At 44.4% G+C, this 19,612-nt stretch overlaps 1 protein-coding gene across 5 annotated transcripts in view; it reads left to right on the top strand.

Moving 5' to 3' along the window:
* Positions 1-19,612, top strand: part of LPAR1 (lysophosphatidic acid receptor 1) — a 135,141-nt gene that overhangs the window by 65,449 nt on the left and 50,080 nt on the right. For all 5 annotated transcript variants that reach the window (XM_014596357.3, XM_059724633.1, XM_059724632.1 and 2 more), the window contains exon 3: positions 7,252-7,999. In XM_014596357.3, the coding sequence (XP_014451843.1) occupies positions 7,252-7,999 (748 nt within the window). The remainder of the gene's footprint in view (positions 1-7,251; positions 8,000-19,612) is intronic.

Raw genomic sequence — 19,612 nt, 5'->3', positions numbered from 1 at the left:
AAAGATTGAATCAATTCAGGCTCCTGCTTTTTGAATGTCTATACTTAGCCTAACAGATCAGATAACAATTATTGCTCCTACTGTTTTGTTTTGTGTGTGTGGTTTGTTTTTTTTAAATAGAGAAGTTGATGTTTATATTACTCATAAGGACAGACTGAATTTAATAAATTAAATTGTAGTGCTTAGTTTCTGAATTGCTTGCATCTCTAGCATCATGTTGTGGTTATAGATATGTTCTAAAGCAGGAGTTGGGAAGTTTGGTAGCAGGGGAGCAGTGGCAATTAATACACCCATCCTCCCACACTGCCAAAGTCCCAAACCCCAAGCCCTGCTTGGCCAGATCAGGGCTGGGCCATGACCCATTCTCCCCACTTGGCTGGATTGGGACTGGGCCACACCCCCTCCCCTTTCCCCCAACTCCATGGGCCTAAGTTGGGGCTGCATCAAACCCCTTCCCCGCTTTCCATCCCCATGGGACCAGGTTAAGCTTTCTTTACATGTGGGGCTGGGCTGCCCCCGCACTCCCCTCTGCATGACCTGATTGAACCACACCGTGCCCACTGTGGGCTCTGGATCTGGACCACTGGCTGGATCCTGCTAATGGATGGACTGAGCACTGCCCATCTGCCCTACCATGGAATAAGGTTGAGCACCCATGTTCTAAAGTCTTAATAGTTTTGCTTTTACAAATTGAACTTAAAATAGAATTTTTCTCTTTCCCTTCATACTCCTTCTCCAGCAACTATGCCATTGAGGATTAAATCAGCTTGATAAGATTAACGTGGAGCTTCAGGTTTGCCCTGCTTCTGTTCCAGGTTTCACTTGTCTCGTGTTTTATAATTTAGACTGTCTTCTTCAAGTTTTCTAAAGAGAGGTATTTCATACAGACCTTTACAATTTGGTTTGTTGGATCCTCTCTTGAGATTATCTGTGAAATGACTGAGGTAGATCTTAGGGCCTTGAACATCTGTTTTATCTGTGCTATGAAATACAGAGAGTGAAACTTCAGGAAATTAAAATATAAACTTCCTTGCCCCTTTTCCTGGAGGGGCAAGAACAGGGGTTGGCCAGCCTGTTTTCTTACACCATTTTAAGTTAACCCCTTATTTGTCTAGAAATGTACCATATTCCATTAATGCTTTGGCATAAGCTGTTAAGAATTGCTGCATACTCTTGGGACTCTGTGCTTCCATAGCTGGGTACTTAAAAAACTTCTCTAAAGATTTCTGCTGGAATGGGAAACTGATCAGCTGCAAGCTACCTTTTTGAACTTTGTCACAAAAACATGCCTGATTACAATCACAGATGTGCCTGTTAGAGAGGTCTCTTAGAACTCCAGCAGCGGCCATGAATCAATTACCCTTTTCCTTCTCAAGAGCAAACACCTGCATGGCTGACATATGGAAATGCCTTTCTTTCCCATGAGATGGAAGAGACAAAACTCTCCAGGTGTGCTAGGTTTTAGACTGGAATCCACTGCAAAATTTTCCTTCAAAGCTCCTTGAAAGAGCAGTTTATAGAGGAATGTATTCTATTGTCCTACAGATAAAATATTGCCGTAAACAGATGGGCATTGTTAGGGTGCTCAAGTCTTATAGTATTTTTTAATTTCACAAATCATATTTACGCATATTCTAAATTTATAGAAAGCAAGTACTAAATATGCAACACACTTACTAGTGAAACAAATTACATGTATTGCTGCATAACAGATATCTGTAGTTTTGCCCTAACTTGGTTGTGGGTGTATGCGATGTAATAGGGATGTTGTGTTATAACTAGGAATCTGCCCTATTCATGATTTTAACTTTTTCATGGAAACCATGATAAAAAGTAGTTTGCACTAGAAATTTTAGCGCCAGTAGAGATTTTGGGGGCTGATACTGATAGCCAATATTTAAGGATCTGATGCAGCTGCCTGCAGATGGTAAGTCTGGTGTAGTGGAAGGGTGGGGGGGAAGGGCCGTGGGGACAGATCAACGCCCCCCGTGGTGAGGGAGGAAGGGGGCAGGGGCAGGCACTACCCAGGCAGGGAGGGAGTGTGGGATGGAGGTGCAGCTTGTGGGAGGGAGAAGCAGCTCCTGCTGCTGCTTGCACCTGGGCGGGGGGGTGTGCTCCCCAGATCTATGCAGGGTGGGGCATGGTGGGCTACAGCTGGGGCTGCATGGAGCTCTTCTGAAGCCACTCCAGATTTCACCACCGCTCCGCTCCCAGCCCCGCACCTCCAGGCGCAGACCCACTTCATGTCCTGCTTCCACCCATGCGCCAGGAAGAGCTGGGCCTGCTCCAGGCAGCTGGCGGCAGTGCTGGGAGTGGAGCTGCAGTGAAATTTGGGGTGGCTACAGCCCCCTCCCAGCATTGCTGGCACCCACTCTGCGGCTGTTCGGGTGTTGCACAGGGCTCTTCTAGTTGGGGGTGGGCAAGGAGCAGGCGCTGGTAAGGGGCTGCTGCCACCCCAAATTTTGCTTCAGCTTCGTTCCCAGAAGTGCCACCAGCTGCTCAGTGCAGCCTTGGCTCTTCTTGGCATGTGGTTGAAGGCAGAACATGGAGCCAGACTGCACCTGGTGAGACAGGGCTGGGAGCTGAGTGGCAGTGAAAATTGGCACCCGCTCCAAGCCCAACCCCCGCCAAGAAGAGCCCCACACAGCCCCAACTACAGCCTACCCCGCCCTGTACAGATCCAGGGGGCACCCCCCCACCTCCCTCTCAGACTTCAAGCAGTGGCAAGAGCCACCGTCCCATGAGCCACACCTCAATCCTATGCGCCTGCCTCCCCAGGTAGCACCTGCTCCTGCCCCCTCCCTCCCTCAACGTGGGGGGTGTTGATCTGCCCACCCATGCCCCTTCTCTCCTCCCTGTCCTTCTGACTTACTAGCTGGAGGCAGCTCTCCATGCTGCCAGTTTTGCTCTGTGCTATGCTGTGGCTGTGCGCAGCATGGACATTTATCGGCTAAATTATTGGCCCCATTGGGCCGATATCCAATACAGCAAATTTTTTTTATATTGGTACTGATCCGATATTGGACTGATGTATCAGTGCACATCTAGTTTCCGCGAACCCTGTGAAAATGGTAGTCCTGTGATTCTGGCATGGAATTGCCAGGAAAATCCCCCTAAAAATCAAATACTGGCTCCCCAGTGGGTGCTAACAGTTCTCAGAGCCACTGCAGCCTGGCCTCACAGATCATGGGATGTGGGGGGGGATCCCCCAGTGTGAAGGGGAGCAGCAACATTTAGGGCTAACCTGTTTTCTTTACATGTTGCAGAGAAGCAACCGTAAAGAAGAGATTCATAGGCATGGATGAGCACTGTCTGAAACAGAGAAATTCTGTCCATTCAACCTTTTTCCTGGCCCATTTGTGATTGCTCTTAGTTCTAGGGCATTAGTTATGCTGAAGATGCAGGCTTATGCAAGATTGGTAAAACTGTCTTCCTTTATGAGAAAAAATTAAAATTGCAATTTTTCATAATTTTTAACTGTTCTAGCAATTGCCTTGTTCACTACTTCATCACTTACACCAGCTGACACCAGTTATTATACTGGTGAAATTCCAGGGTTACGGTACAGTCAGTGGAGTTCTTCAGGCACAAAAAAGTATACTGAAGTAGAAAGTCAGACTCACTGGGCGTGTACACACATGCAGGCACGTACGCTTGCAGCAGCTCAAATACAAGCTTTGCAAATTTGAGCCAGGGCTTTTTGCCTCAGTGCATGTGCCTGGACATGCACTTTGGTGTGGTGCAAGTTGTACCACTTGGGACAAATTAACCTTGTCTGGCTCTTCCTCTAGCAGCCAAGGGGAGCTAGAACCTTGGGCCAGCACCTGTGCAGAGTAAAAAGCTTCCCTGTCCTGTCCCTATCAGTATAAAAAGCTGCCTTGGCAAGTAGCTCAGGGCTACTCATGCTCAGGAGCTTCTGGGGCCTGGCCAATTTGTACCTGGGGACACTACCCCTTGCACCAACTGGACTGCTGAAGCAGCTCTGAGAGTTCTCTTTACCCACTGCAGCAGTCTGGCAGTGGGGGCTGCTGTCTGGCTGTGACTTGCTGCCAGAGATGATCTGAGCAGGATCCAGGGTGCAGGGCCCAGGGCAAATCGGCCTGTACGGCACCCCATCCCTGGATGCAAGAAGCCGCCGGGCAGATTCAACAGTGGGGGCAGAGGGTGTGCTGAGTGGCTGGATGTGAAGCCAGCAGCCGCGCAGATTCACTGCGGCCACTCTGCCTGGCTCCGTGGAGCCCCCACAAAGCACAGGGCCAGGTGCAGTTGCCCCGATTCGCGTCACCCCCAGGGATGGCCCTGCCTGCTGCACACCTGCCAGACCTGGATGGGGACTGCACAGCCAATAGAGGCATCTGGCTGTCTGGGCCAGCTGCCAGCGGGCTGTGGCTGCAGAGTTGGTATTTGGATGGCACTACTGCCATGTGTGCCCCTGTCCAGCCATCTGGGCAGATATCACCCAGAAGATGTTTCTGGTGTGGTGGCCTGCTTTGAACTGTCAAAGCATGTCCTCCTGGTCCCAAATGGGTCCAAGGTGCCAGCTCTGAGCAGGCTCCTCTGCTTGGGTCCTGCCACTTGGCTCCCTAGTAGGAATTCTGGTGTTCCCTATTTGAAAACTGAAAAATCTCTGATAAAAAAATCCCAGAGTCACTCTGTAAAATACCCCAAAATTCATGTTCCTCCACAATTAAAACAAAAGACCACTATATATATGGAGAGAGAGAGAGAGAGCGCAATCAGTTGGGCAATGTTTTATTGATATATCTACAGTGTTAAAGCAATTTGGAAGCCTATCAGTGTTTCTATCATCATAATAAAATGATTTCTAAATATCTATGTGTTTTGCTGTTTGCCTTTGGTTTTCTTACCATGCAGCATTTAGAGCTTCCCAGACCCCTTCACTAACCAAGATGTGGGGATCGCTGCCCCTGCAGCCACAGCTCCTGGCAGCAGGTCTCATCCTGCCTGGCAGCTGGGCACGCAGGTGTGTGCTGGACGGATGTGGGGCTGGTGGGAAGTAGGGTGGGGGCATGTGGGTGGCTATGGAGGGATGTGGGAGGGTGTGGGTGGATTGTGGGGGGACTGTGGGGAGGGGGCTGCTCAGGAGGGGTGGGTCCCCTGCCCCCCACAGGGTGCAACCCCACCCACAAGGGCCCCCCCACAAGGGCCACAGCCCCCAAACAGGGGCCACACACCCCCCTGCAGGGCCCATGTGCCCAATCCCTGCTTGCTCCCCCAGCCCCCCCGGATTGCTGCCCTGCCAACCACATCCCCCGCTGGCTCCTGCAGCCCCCCAATGGCTGCCCCAGCTGGCCCCATCCCCTGCTTGCACCCCCAGACCCTCGATGGCTGCCCCAACCTGCCCCAGCCTCCCAGCACTTTAAAAAAAAAACAACAAAAAAAGCCCCGCACTCACCAGCAGTAGCAGTGGCCATTGGGGTCACTGGGTCCTCCTGGCAAAGGCCCCCTGCATAACGGGAGGCAATGGGGACCGGCCCCGGCTGCCTGGCACCTGCACTGCTACTGCCCCATCGCGCGGGTATGGCCCGGGTCGGCAGAGCGCTGTGTGGCTCCATGCAGTTAAGCAGCTGGGGCTGCTGTGGCTGTCACCCGGGGCCCAGCACCACTGAGCCTGAGCGGCCCCAGCTGCCTGACAGTCTCTGTGGAGGACCCAGGCCTCTGGTTGCCCAGGGCACAGTCCATGGTCCTGCCCTGCCTTTTTTCCTGAGGTATTTTTTTTACCCCTGGATATCCAGGGGTCTAATTTTGCCCACGCATTGCAAATTTGCAGCAGGGGTAACATTTTTTTGTTCCCACACATGCCTCTTGCAGCGTCTCAAAGGGCTTTGAGATGCTGCAAGAGGGGCGTGCGCATTCATCTGGATGTATCCACTGAATGCATGTACAAGTGCTTTTTTGTCTTCTCTCTTGTTAAGCCTCACTAGCTAGTGCGGGGACATTACTATATAAACAAATAAAGTATATGTCCCATGAAGTGGTGCCTTTGGGAAATGTATCTTGAGTAACTAATGATGTCATGTTAAGAGAGCTAGCAAGTTAACAAAGGAAAGGAATGCCTGAGGCTTGTAAGGCAAAATTTGTAAGGTCCCAAGGTAGTGATGGTGTCTTTGTGTGTGTTTATATCTCTTGCTCTTTACCTGTGTCAGGTTGTAGGGTTTTTTTGTTTCTGGTGCTTTGGAGCTGTGGTGTACATAAAGGTATTTTTGGTCAATTGTTGGTTGTACAGATGCTTGTGCTTCTGGGGGACTGGACATGATGACCCAGGAGGTTCCTTTCAGGCCTGTGCTGTATTAGGCAGTGGTAGAGTATGAGATTGGTTTGCTGAGTTCATAAAGATATGCAGTACTACGGTTGGTACAGCACCACATTCATTTTTATTCCTTATATTCTTCTTCTCATCCCAAATTAAATAGTTTATTTCAACAGTAGAGAAGGATTTTACTTTTTAGGCACAGTTCTGACCAAGACTAGGCTCAGTAACCTGAATGGACTAAAATCAAGATAAAGAAAGCTAGTAGAAATAACACTCCTGTATATATGTGTGTGTGTGTGTGTGTGTGTGTGTGTGTGTGTGTGTGTGTGTGTGTGTGTGTGTGTGTATATATATATATATATATATATTTCTGAAGCATGTATTACTATATAGAATTTGGAATAAGTGTCTTTGCTCAGGAATCTACAATCCAAGACCATTTATCACAGTGAACCAATTAATTATTTTTAGGAAGGAACAATGGTGAAGTAATGCCTGTGCTGAACGTTTACTACACTGACAGTGGTAGAATTCCCTGAGTGGCTCACTGAAGGAGAAGAAGTTAACATGAGGCTGTCTAATTGTGTGCATCAGGAACACAGATAGGGCACTTAAAATCTCTTATGTATTATATGAAGTGTTGTTTGTATTAAACATGGTTTATTTTTCAGCAGGCTTATAAATGGGTTAGTAGGCTTGTACAATTTCTGTGTAATTTGCAGCTACCTTGGAAAACATTCTACCTCCAAAGACAGTAATAAGCACTTTTAGCTGCTTCTAATCTGAAAGCCACTTCTAAGCATTGTAAGGAAAAATAATGTGATCTTGTTGTGAAATGTTGTTAAATAAATTGGAAGAATATTTTCCTTTGTTTTCATTTTGCTTTGTTTTCATTCGCACCTTATCTACAGAAGTAATCTTATGGTCTGTTTAAATGCTTTCATTCTGATTTATATTTTTCTTTTTTTCCTTTTCAGTCTACAGCCATGAGTGAACCACAGTGCTACTACAATGAAACCATTGCCTTCTTTTATAATCAAAGTGGAAAATACTTAGCCACTGAATGGAACCCTGTTAGCAAGCTTGTGATGGGACTGGGGATTACTGTCTGTATCTTCATAATGTTGGCCAATCTCTTAGTTATGGTGGCTATTTATGTCAACCGTCGCTTCCACTTTCCTATTTATTACTTAATGGCAAACTTAGCTGCTGCGGACTTCTTTGCAGGACTGGCCTACTTTTACCTAATGTTTAACACAGGACCCAACACTAGAAGATTGACTGTAAGCACCTGGCTACTTCGTCAAGGTCTCATAGACACTAGCCTGACAGCCTCTGTAGCCAATTTGTTGGCCATTGCTATTGAGAGGCATATCACTGTCTTCCGCATGCAGCTGCACACTCGGATGAGCAACCGACGAGTGGTGGTAGTAATTGTTGTCATCTGGACTATGGCCATTGTAATGGGTGCCATACCAAGCGTAGGCTGGAACTGTATCTGTGATATCACTCACTGCTCTAACATGGCACCACTCTACAGTGACTCTTATTTGGTCTTCTGGGCTATTTTCAACTTGGTCACTTTTGTGGTGATGGTGGTCCTCTATGCTCATATCTTTGGGTACGTCCGCCAAAGGACTATGAGGATGTCCAGACACAGTTCTGGGCCTCGCAGAAATCGGGACACCATGATGAGTCTCCTGAAGACTGTGGTCATTGTGCTTGGTGAGTGTTTGCTTTAGCAAAAATTATTCCTCTTTTGTTTCTAGGGGGGTAACTTTTATAACACTTTTAGGTAATGGAATATAAATGTTGGACCTTTTCATCAATGTAGTGTAAGAGTGTGTGTATCTAGTAAGTGTGGGAGGAAGACCCCTACGTATTCATAATACTCATGGAATTATTGTTTCAGGAAGTCATGTCTTAGTCATTCAATATTGTAATATCTATTCCAGTCAGTATTTTTAAGGGGGGATTTTTAGGGGGTGTTGGAAAACCAGGGCCTTGAGATATGATGGTAATTTCCGCAATGCAGAAAAGGCCCCATGTTATGAAACAGTTTCATTTTTTGATTTCATATTCTGTTATGACCCTCCTAGTACAGACTCACCTTAAAAGCACTTAGTCCCCTACACGGCATTCTAACGAGCCCTTTCCATTTGATAGTACTGAATAAGGTAAGTGTTCACTGTCTTTTCCATTCTTGTTGATGGGGAGAATTCACCACCTTATAGGCATGTTGAGAGAGATCAGGTATCAAATACTTGACTAATTACTGGGGTTTCCTGTTTCACACCCAGCTTATTGACATGAATTAGTAGGTATTATCACCTCTAACCAAGTGCTGATGAATCATTTAATGAGAAAATGTGAGGTTGTGGCTTAGGTGCATGAATGCAAACATGCAAGTATGCATGTGCCAACATGGAGATCTGCTCTTCAGACAAAATATTAGCTAATGTGCCATAACAAAGACAAGGTAGAAATTTGTATAATCCCAGCAGCTGTGTTTATCTGGTAACTTGTATCATTATGATGTTTTTGCTTCTTTCTTTAGGAAAAAAATCTTTCTGAATTTTTAGCATGGAATGATAAAACGGGTAAACCCTTCCTGAGTTAAGGGATTATCTGCTATGTGGGCTGAGGTAGGTTTAAGAAGAATTCTACTTTCTTGATTCCCCAGTTCAAAAGGCTGATGAAGTTAGGGCCACAAGAATCCTGCCTTTTAGGAAGTTAATTCATATTTTCCCTTTCAGATGAACTAATGCTCTTTCATACTGCATGGTAGTTCAGTAGTTTCTCTCGGTTGTTTAAATGGTTACATCTTTTAAACCAGAAAGATAGTGATCATTTCAAAACAATGCTAAAACTGATTTTTAAAGAACCACAATATATCTTAATGCCAGTTATGCATTGGAACCAAGGTTATCTAACTAAAAGTTAGTGGAAATCTTACACATTTCAGCTCAACTAGTGGAAGTTATACAAAGTTATATCTGAGTAGTGGATACGTCATGACCATAATAGCAAAAATACACTGAGAATATAAACCAAGAGACCTTTTCTCCTAGGCTGTTGCTGAAAACATTAGGAAAAACTTGATAGTACATAGCATTAGACATGATAATTTAATGTCACTATTGTTATCTTGAAACTCCTTGTTAGGGTGTTTTGAAGAATAATTACCATATTTACTCAAATGGAAGATGACCCTGGTTATAAGACAACCCCTCAATAATTAGGCTGTATATATAGAAAATTTATAAATGTGTTATACTTTTCCAGGCATAGCATCTAATTATTGTAGATTTGATTTGAATTTGTCTGCTTCCTACTGATACAGCAGGGAAAATAAATCTGAAGGATCAGGTAGCCCTCTGCTCTCTGGTTTCCCCCCAACATTTTTCCCTTGGCAGCACCTTGCCCCTCCCCTTACTGTCAAACCCTGTTCTGCCTGAGCACATGCAAGTAAAGAGCAAATTCAAAAACGATAACCTTGACATTAAACATGGCTGTAGCAATTTGCATATAGTACCCATAGACTTGGTTCATCCAGAATTGATGCATGTTACAACTGCAGTTTTAGCACAGGTGTTTCATAAACACACTTTTGAGCAGCACTTTGGCATGTACTTAAATCTAGTATAAACTATGCATGTTATTAGTCCTGGAACTATACGGCCTTTATCGAATTGACCAAAGCCTTCAGTTCTGTTAATCATGAGGCTCTATGGAAGACCTTATTAAAGTTTGGCTGTCCAGGGAAATTTATCAACCTGCTAAGACTCCTTCATGACCAGATGACAGCCTTCATCCTATGCAGTGGCTCCACTATGGAGCACTTTGCCATTCGAACTGGTATCAAGTAGGGCTACATGATCGCACCGATTTTTGTTTTCCATCTTTCTTGAGGTCATCAAGATGCTCATCCATGATTGATTGCCACATTGCATCAGCATCAAGTACAGAATAGACAGAAACCTTTTCAATCTTTCCTGCCTCCATGCCAAAATGAAAGTTACTTCAGCTTCAATTGTGCAATGTCAGTATATCGATGATTGTGCTGTCATTGCACATCTGGAGGAGGACCTACAAATGGCCCTCAACTGCTTCTCTCAAGCATACCAGTGCTTGGGATTGACTCTTAACATCAGAAAAACAAAGGTGCTTCACCATCCTGCTCTGAGCCAGTTAACTCCCCTGGCAAAGATCCTCATTGACGGACAGAAGCTGGAAAATGTTGAACACTTTGTATGCCTTAGAGAAGGCCGACATCAACGAGATGGTCCAATAAAGGATCTGATGTGCCAGCTCTGCATTTGGAAGATTGTATCATCGTGTGTTCAGTGATCACAACTTCAGGACTGGAACAAAGATGCTATTACATAAGACTGTGATAATCCCAGTGCTTCTCTACAGCTATGACCTACAGGAAGTACCTGAAATCCTGGAATGCCTTCACCAGGGCTGTTCCTAGCGGGGGGTGAATTGGGGCAACTGCCCCAGACCCTGCTCTTCAGGGGGCCCTATAGAGCTGGGCGGAGCGGTGGCTCTGCGTCGAGCTGCTCACTCCCTCCCCCCCCCGCCCCTCCTTCTTTGCCATCACTGCCATCAATGGTGGGTGCAGCTTCTTCAGTTCCAGGATTGGAGCAGGGGCAGGGTCCCACACGGGCTGATTTGCCCTGGGCACTGCACCCCTCTTGGTTCGCCTCTGGCCTTCACCATGCTAACACTACCAGCATAGAAACATTGATTATTCAATATTGGCTGTGGTGGACAGGGCACTGTGTGTATGCTTAATGCATGTTTACCAAAACAATTGATATACTCCCTACCCAGCCAAAGACTTAGGACATGTGGGAGCCAGAGGAAATGCTTTAAGGACACCTTCAAGGCTAACACTAAGAAGTGTGGCATTGGCATCGCAAATTGGGGGAAAAAACTAGCTCAGGACAGGGCTATATGATGAGACCTTGTGAGAGTAGGTACATCTTACTTGAAGGAAAATGATCTCACCCTGGAGGCAGAAAAATGACAAACAGAAGGAAAGGAAACAAGACTGTGAAATCCACAGTTCAGTCCTCCCTTTAACCACCACCTGTGGTGTTTGCCAGAAAGTCTGCAGCTTTAGGATCAGCCTTCTTAGCCATCAGTAGACTCATTTACAACCCTTTATTTGACCCATGGGAGTGATCATGCTCATCCATGAGGGATCACCAATGACAACAATATCTAGTATTAATTTATGCATGGTATTATTCCTAAGCCAGAAGTCTCATGATTCACCACATAGTTCACTGGACTGGGCCCCACAAGTCAACAGTATTTCAAGCCATGGTGAGCCATGACATTGCATGCAGTTCACCCAGAATCCCTCTGTTGCTTCCCCTCTCAGCCTGGCACATATGATTAGTCTGGTCCCACCTGGCACATATGATTAGTCTGATCCCACAGCTCACCATTGCTCAGTATGTGTGTATACTCCAGATATCCCTCCACTAATTAGTGTCCACTCATGACTGGAACTTGATGTTCTTGGCATGAGTCCTGGAACGCTTAAAAAAATTATGTATAGATGAGGTGCAGGGCAGCCTGGTCTGGCATCACTTCTTGGAGAGCGGGGCAACACTAAGCATATGCAGCAGGTTGAGAGGGAGTGTGACAGAGGGATTCTGGGTGGACTGTTTGCAATGTCATGGCTCACCATAGCTGGAACAAGAGTCAGCGATGAGAGGGATTGCACTTACTGGGCACTAGCATATGTCTTATCTAGGTTAGTACAGCCCACGTGTCTTTGTGATAGGTTTCCACTGGTATATCAAATATGGACATTTTGACATGAAGGGGGAGGTCAGGACTAGCTCTGGCCCTCCTGGTGCTGGCCTGGTACTGTAGTACCTCCAGGCCCAGGGCCAGTTCCCTGAAGAGAGAATAGCCACCCATTTCTGAAGGGCCAAAAAAAAAAAAAAGGTTTCTATCATTTTCTTGGCCTTTTGGCTAAGATCAAGTGATCAGCAAAGAGCCTGATCAATGCCTTAAGGGCAGAGAAAGAGATTAATGGAGTGTTGGGATGACGGGAGTGGAGGGGGAAACCCAAAACCCAAAATACTGGCAATGGTGGCTGATAACCAGAGGACCATACATGGACTGGGACAAGGAAGAGATCAGAGAGGAAGAGGAGGAGAAGTAGTGGAGGAAAAGAGATGGAACACGCTTGTTTCCCTAAACCAACAGAGAGGACTGATGGGAGGGGTAGAGAGTTTCAGATGGTTACAGAGGTAATACATTTTCAGGGGTTTCTTTCCGAAGAAAAAAGAGTTCTGTAAGGAGTTCTTTTGTGGAAAGTTGATGTATGTTGTTTGCGGGTTTAATATATGTACTTGAATGTTTTTGGATATGTAATTGTTTTTATCAATATGAAACTTTGGATGCTTAATATGTGAAGCTTTTTAAGTGTTGGGTGGTAAGTGTGTGCGTGTCAGATTTTTTTGTTAAAAGAAAAAAAAAAAAAGGTTCCCAACAACATATTTGCCCAATGTGAACCATGTGTTTTATAGTCATGCTCAGTGTTGGCTGCATTTAACCAACTTCATAGCTGGTTTCCATTGCTGAGCGCATGCTGCTTTTGACAACAGTTTAATGAGAGAGAATGTATTGAGTAGGATTTCCTTGTATGCAGTTATAAGATATGGGGGGGGGGGGGGGGGGTTTCCCCATACTATCTGGAGTGTGGGGAACCTCATTTTGTATTTGAGTAAATACAGTATCAGGGCTGCAGCCAGCATATGTTTATGGTTTCCTGCAAAATTTGAACCAGCTCAAAGCACTTGACATTACTGGCAGTGTTGATATCCATTGGGCGATGTCCACAATGTTCTCTGTAGGCACTCAGTATCAGTGTAGAAAATGCTTCCTGGGAGATCTTTAGAGAACCATTAAGGAATGTGGTTCTTGGTGTGTTGGCACTTTTCTTTGTATAATATCTGTTCTATTGTTTGGTGACCACAAAGCCAAAAAGAAGCAACTCCTCTGAGCAACATATCACCTTGGGAACTCACTGTGGCAGAATAGGGAGTCAAATAGTAGGGTAATGAAGTAAGGGACTAGCTGTCTACATGAAAGAGAAGAGCAGCACTGGTGGCACATCCTAGGATTATTTACAAGTGCTGTGAATCTTCATGGTTCAGGGTATTAAGCTGCCTGACAGCTGGGGATAGAGAGCAGGCCTGTGTGAAGCGGCTAATGTTCGATTCAGATTCAGCTGATTCAGGGGACAGTGATTCGATGTGATGATTCGAATCACAGTCCCAAATTGATTCAGCCGAATCTGACTTGGAGATTCGGCAGCAGCCAAATCTCCAAATCACCCAGGCCAGGCCCAGCCCATCCCCTTCCCGCTCTCCTAGCCCAGCAGTGGCTGCCCTACCTGCCCCAGCTCCTGGCACTTTGGGAAAAAAAACCCCAAGTTACTGGGTGCTGCAGGGCAGGGGCATAATCCCCGCTGCCTGTGCCACATGGGAGGCTGTGCATGAGCCCCCTGAAGCCCCGAGGCCACTGCAGGAGTGGTGAGGCCCGTGGTTTTCCTTGGGTTTGTTTTCTTAAAGGGCCAGAGCTGAGATGGGCAGGAAAGCCATGGCAGGGAGTGTGGGGGGAGGCTAGGGAAGTAGGCAGGAGATGGGGTCTAGCAGGGGTCAGACTTTCCCCGCCCCCTACTTACTGGCTTCCCCTACTTACTGGCTCCGAGTCTGGTTCCAGCTCCCTGTTGCAGCCGGCAGGGGCTGTCCGAATCATCGAAGCTCTCTGAATCTTTTCCGAAGTTTTGGAGAGCTTTGAATCAATTTTGACCTTTTTATTGGTCCCCTGATTCGATTTGGATTTGGAGATTTGGCCATCGAATCAGGCCGAATCTCCTCTGAATCGAATCAGCACCCAAAGCTTCGCACAGCTCTAAATAGAGAGGATCCATTCTCTGGGATCTGTTTGGGTACACCTTGGGTCTGTTGCGATTCATTTTGGATAAGTTGATGTTTGTCACTATGGAAAACAGATCACCTATTTCAGTACATGGCCAATCTCTTCCAGCAATTCTCATCTCCCAAAGCCACTAAAAATCAACATTCACCAGGCTTTGCCTGATGCTTATATATAGCTAGTGCCAATTATACAGTGGAAATAGCTTGCTAATCTCTTGTCCCACTGTGTGGTGGTCTTTGGCAAATGTTGGTTTAATGGTTCTGACTACTGTAAATTTGTTATTATTCAAATGACTGAAAAGTAAAAATAAGTATTTGAAGAAATCATTCAAATTTGGGTGTCTAAAAGCTAGCCAAGAAGGTTCCAGTTCAGCAAACTGTTTAAGCACATGGTTAAATCCCACTGGGACTTGATTTTCTAGTTCATGGACTTAAATACATTACATGGTGTTCCATTAGCTCTCAATGCCTTGCAGACTTCATGGACATTGCCTCTGAAAATCTGTGCATTGTTCTAGGTGTCAGATGTGGATTTCATTTCCACTTGGGTTGGAAAATGTGATCTTCCAGACGCATTTTTTAATAGTAGCCTTCAGATTTGCCTCTAGTTCTCTGACAAGGTTTTCCTCAGTATTATTTTGTTGTCCTGTAGTAATGATGATCCCTAAGCAATCGAGTTGGGTTCCTTCACTGTAAAGACCGTGTGGCTAATAGAGAGAAAAGTTTTTAGCTGGGCTTTCCAGTGAAAATGCAAAGTGGAGCTTCTTACAACTTTATTCTGTTGAGCCCCAGTATGGGGTTGACTATGTGATTGATCCTGTTGAATGGATGGGTAACATCATTATCTCTCCCTCCTACAGGCAAGCCTACTTGCAAGTCTGGTTTAAAATGTTCATGAAAGAAAAGTTTGATTACAGCTTAAGTTGCTTTTAGATGTTTTTCTATATAGCCAACCCACAAGGATACTGTAGGGAAACTCTCTGGTTTGGATTTCCCAGCCTTAGAAAAAAGACAGGATAAGATATATTTTTCAGACCTGTGTAGAAAAGCTGACTGAATGTTTATCTCACGCTACCTGACTTTCCAAATAAGCTGTCACACTCGGCGTTGGTTTACTTCACACGCAATAATACAGAGAAAGAGAACTCAGGCTTTCTTGGTGGTCTAGCTGTCAGTACCGGGGGCTGAAGCAAAATCTGAGGCAAAGTTCAGCCTCTCACTGAAAGGGGAGGGAAAAGGATGTGTTTCACTGTATTCTCAAAAGTACCTTGCCCCTGCAATAGTTCCCTCCACTGACTTAAGAACGAAGAGCCAGTCCTCTCAGCTGGAGAGCTAGATGTGCTTTGGAGTGAGGAAAGAGTAGGCAATGTGAGGGTCAGAATGAAAAAAAAATGGGTAGGAAATTCTGAAGGAATCCTCAAATGTAAACTAGGAAACTTGCAAATAAATAGGTAGTTAGCCTTGTTGGTCTGAAGTCAGGCAGGAAGCAAAGAGATCTTATGTTGATGCATTTTTAAAGGGCCTTTAATAAAGTTCTGTAAATCCATAAATAACCACTTCATAATTCAGACAACAAGGAATGCTTTCACTTGGCTTCTGTGCTTACATAGACTGGTCTTTCCAAAGTTAGCCCATGTTAGTTATAGTCAGAGGGGAAAAAACCCCACCAGTGAACATTTAAAAATACGTATTTTTTGTACATCTGCACTGCACTTCTAAGGGGCAGAGGGGATAAACACACGATCTTCTTTATCCAACCCACTGGTACTGATACTCTCTGCCATCCTCACATCAAATTGATTTGCTGCAAGAAAAAAAGAGCTTGCCCCCGCCCCCAGCAAAAAAAAACAAACCTCTTCTGATGCCTCTGCTGTCAGCATGTGTGAGGTGGAATCCAATCAAGTTTCATAAGAGGACTCATTGTTCGGCTAATGACTAAGATGGCTTGAAGCTCTGGCTGGAGTGGTCGGGAGCTGGCACACCATGTCATCCCACAGAGCTGCCGGGATGTTGAATCCTGGGACCAAGTCAAGGCAGAAAACAGATTTTTTTCCCCCCTGCTTTTCATGCCCTTTTGTTTTTTTCCTTGAGTAAAATATTTTAAACAGAAGGAAGTGATTTCATAGTTGGACCCTTTCTTTTAACAAGGCTTCTTTTGAAATCCGTAATGTAACAAGAACATAAAGCTCTTTCTCCATTACATGCCTTTTTGCTCTGGGGCTTATGTAGAATTGATTTGTATAGCGCACACAGCCATAAAATTGGGCCTTAGTTAGGCTGCAACTCATCTTGTACTGAAAACATTTCATAATTCCAGCGTATTATGTTAAACAGAGTAGAACGGGGAATTTGCAGAAACATAGAGGAAGCTCTAAAGTGACATTCCTCCCTCCTGCTCCCCCTGATTTTTATTTAACTGTATTTTTTTTTTAATACTCTCTTTAGGATGAATCAAGCCAGTTTGGGGGGTGAGGAATTGTAATATACAGCTCTTATTAGAATTCACTTTACTTTGCTAAATGCAGGATTAACAGGGCTGCATATTTGGTTGTTTTAAACAGCCACAAAACAGGGGACATTAATCTCTTAGATTCCTACCTATAGAGTAAGAACACCTTGCATCAATGGGCATTGAAGCATGTTAAAAGTTTATGGCAGAAACTGACTGATGATACCTACTGTGGACATTGAGCTGACTGATGTGTGCAGTCTCACTGGAGAATATTTGAATGGTGAGCTGGTATTGCCAATTTGCTTTTAAAGGGCTATGTCAGTGGAGCTGTTCACAGTAGTGAACATAACACCTGGCAACCAGAAATTACAGAACGGGGCCCATATATTTCAAATTGAAATAAGAGCAACAATTCTCAAATGGTAAAAGCATGTTAACATTGTGCATGGTTAAGCTAAACATACACTAATTCTTTCCCTGGTAGTCCCCTCTGTGCCCCCCAGCCAAGGCTTTGTCAACATTATTTAACCAAAATTAAGGTTTACACATATAAAACCTAAACATAATATAAATAAATTAACAAAGTGGCTGCTTTCTGTGATTGAGGCAGAGCAAACAATGAGCTCCTGATTGTTTATTCCTGGACTTCCCTAGGAATTGGAGGAGTTGCACAGTGGTCTTTTTAGCAGTATAAGAGTAGTGTTGGATGAGTTTGACTGGTTTTATTTAATCTGCTAGACTTTGAAATAGAAATAAGCATGGGTTTAAAAGGAATTTTAGTTGTTCTATTTTGCTGTAGAAGAGTTGCATTCCATGCAAAGCCAGTCTCATTTCAATGAGGAATAAATACAATGAAAACATCTGGAAGTCCATTGGAAACATCTGGAATGGTGGAACTATTTAATGGCAGCTTTTTTCCCTGCTATAGTTATTAATTGCATAAGAGATTTTTTTTCTTTTTTAGCTTACTGAGGCTTTTCTTATATGACTAGGGTAGCAAATTATACTGATATACAGCAGACAATAACTAAAATAATGCATAGACTTCTTCAGAGCCTAATTAATCTTTTTGGCTGGTTCTTTTTCTCTTCACTTTTCTTGGTTAAAGAAAAGGAGCAGGGGGTCACCTATGTTTCAACATATGCAACAGTCAGATGGCTAAAGGAAATACCATGTATTATCCACAAGTTGTACCCTTTCCAGGTGACTATCTGATGTTCAGCATCACATGCTGGGATGAAAACCCACCAAACCACAACCCCACTGCAATTGACAAGCAGTCTATATCACAGCTTTTTCTGTTCCTCTTGTATTAGATATATTTTTAAAGCAGGGGTCTCAAACTCCCTTAGTCCCCTGGCCAGATCAATACCACAGGCCTCCTCACAGGCCAGATCCAGACCAGGGGTCTGCTCTGTTGGCACTGGAAAATAAAGATGTCTTTCTTGCACTATGGGTGAATGTTTACTTTTTCAAGGACTATCAAGTTAGTGACATACTTAACTGAATTAATCAGCTTTCAGGTAAGTGGACTTAGGAGCTGAGGTGAAGGTGATATTGTCTAGACAGAGGTTGGTTGTGGCTTTGGTTAAACTCTGGCAGACCTTCCTTGCCAATAAAAAGTTATTTTGGCAGTCCAAAGCAAACACCAACTTGTAGTAGTGCAATGCATCAATAACAAGATCTTTTAGTAAAGCAGGGATTTAACTTGGCAGTTTGTGACTGAAAATTGATGTCTTCACCTATTCATCCTGTCCCTGCAGAGCTGTGTTGACAATGAGAGCAATGAAGCCTTTAAAGCGTTTTCCATGAGATCAGTAAAAATTGGTATCTTTTCCTGGCTCATCAGCATCGTTACATTTAGCAGGCATAACCTGAATTGGTGCATAGTTAGGATTTTTTTTTCCTTCCATAATATTAGTAGAGAAAATGGCTATATGTAAAAGTGGGTGAGAAGGGGGAGGCAGCTTGGTTTCCTACAGCTGTTCTCCAAAAAGAGATGAGGTGCTTTAAAGACCAGGATGCTACTGCTCTCAAAGGCAGGATAGAATCCTTTAAGTTTCTGTGCTTATTTACCAGCCTTGCACAATCCTAGCATCACAGTAATTATTCTTGTACATTGATTCAGTCCTAAAGGAAATACAAGGCTGTAAACTCGGGGACTGGCATAGGCAATGTGAGTCTGACTGTTAATGCCTTTCAATTCTAAAACAGAAGGTGCTGCATATAATTCCCTGATGTTTTTACATAAGTATATTTTAAAGTGTGCAGACTATGAATCTGGCCTATCATCAAGAGAACTGGGAAGTTGCAAATAATACCCAAATTCTAAACTGAACAGATTTAATATAGTTCATGAAGATATCTTAAGTGATATCTATTCATACGTGGAAAAATGAGTTTGCAACAAATACTGTGAAAACTTCAGTTGTAAACAAATGACGTGGTACCAGTGCTTAACTTTTACATGATACTATCAAACATACCATGTCATTAAAGAGATGAAATCAAATGTTATACTTTAAGGTTTTCTGCATTTTAGAAATGTTTGTGAGGTCTGGTTTTTCAGTTTATGTTAGAGGAGGTGTAATTTCTTGCAAGCTCTTTTAAGAGCAACTATGACTTGGGAATACTAATACATCTAACAAATCTTAGTGGGGAAAAATAGATAGCATCTGTAACCTTTTGCTGAAGAGACTATAACTGCTGTTTCCATACTGAGGCCTTGTTACACATTGCACTGTGAGCTGCACAAAAGCTGATTGGTGTTGGTGCTGGTTCAAGTTTGAAGCAGTCACACATTCAGGCCAGCCAGGGCCTAGAGGACTGAAAGGTAAGAAAATGCTCCCCCTCCCTCCTTCCCCTGCTTACTTGTGGCTGTCCATGCTTTTTATCCCAGAGGAGCAGGCAAGG

Source organism: Alligator mississippiensis, chromosome 3, assembly GCF_030867095.1.
Source record: "Alligator mississippiensis isolate rAllMis1 chromosome 3, rAllMis1, whole genome shotgun sequence".
NCBI lineage: Eukaryota > Metazoa > Chordata > Crocodylia > Alligatoridae > Alligator > Alligator mississippiensis.
Note: the sequence above shows the minus strand (reverse complement) of the source record. Positions and strands in the feature narration are given on the sequence as shown.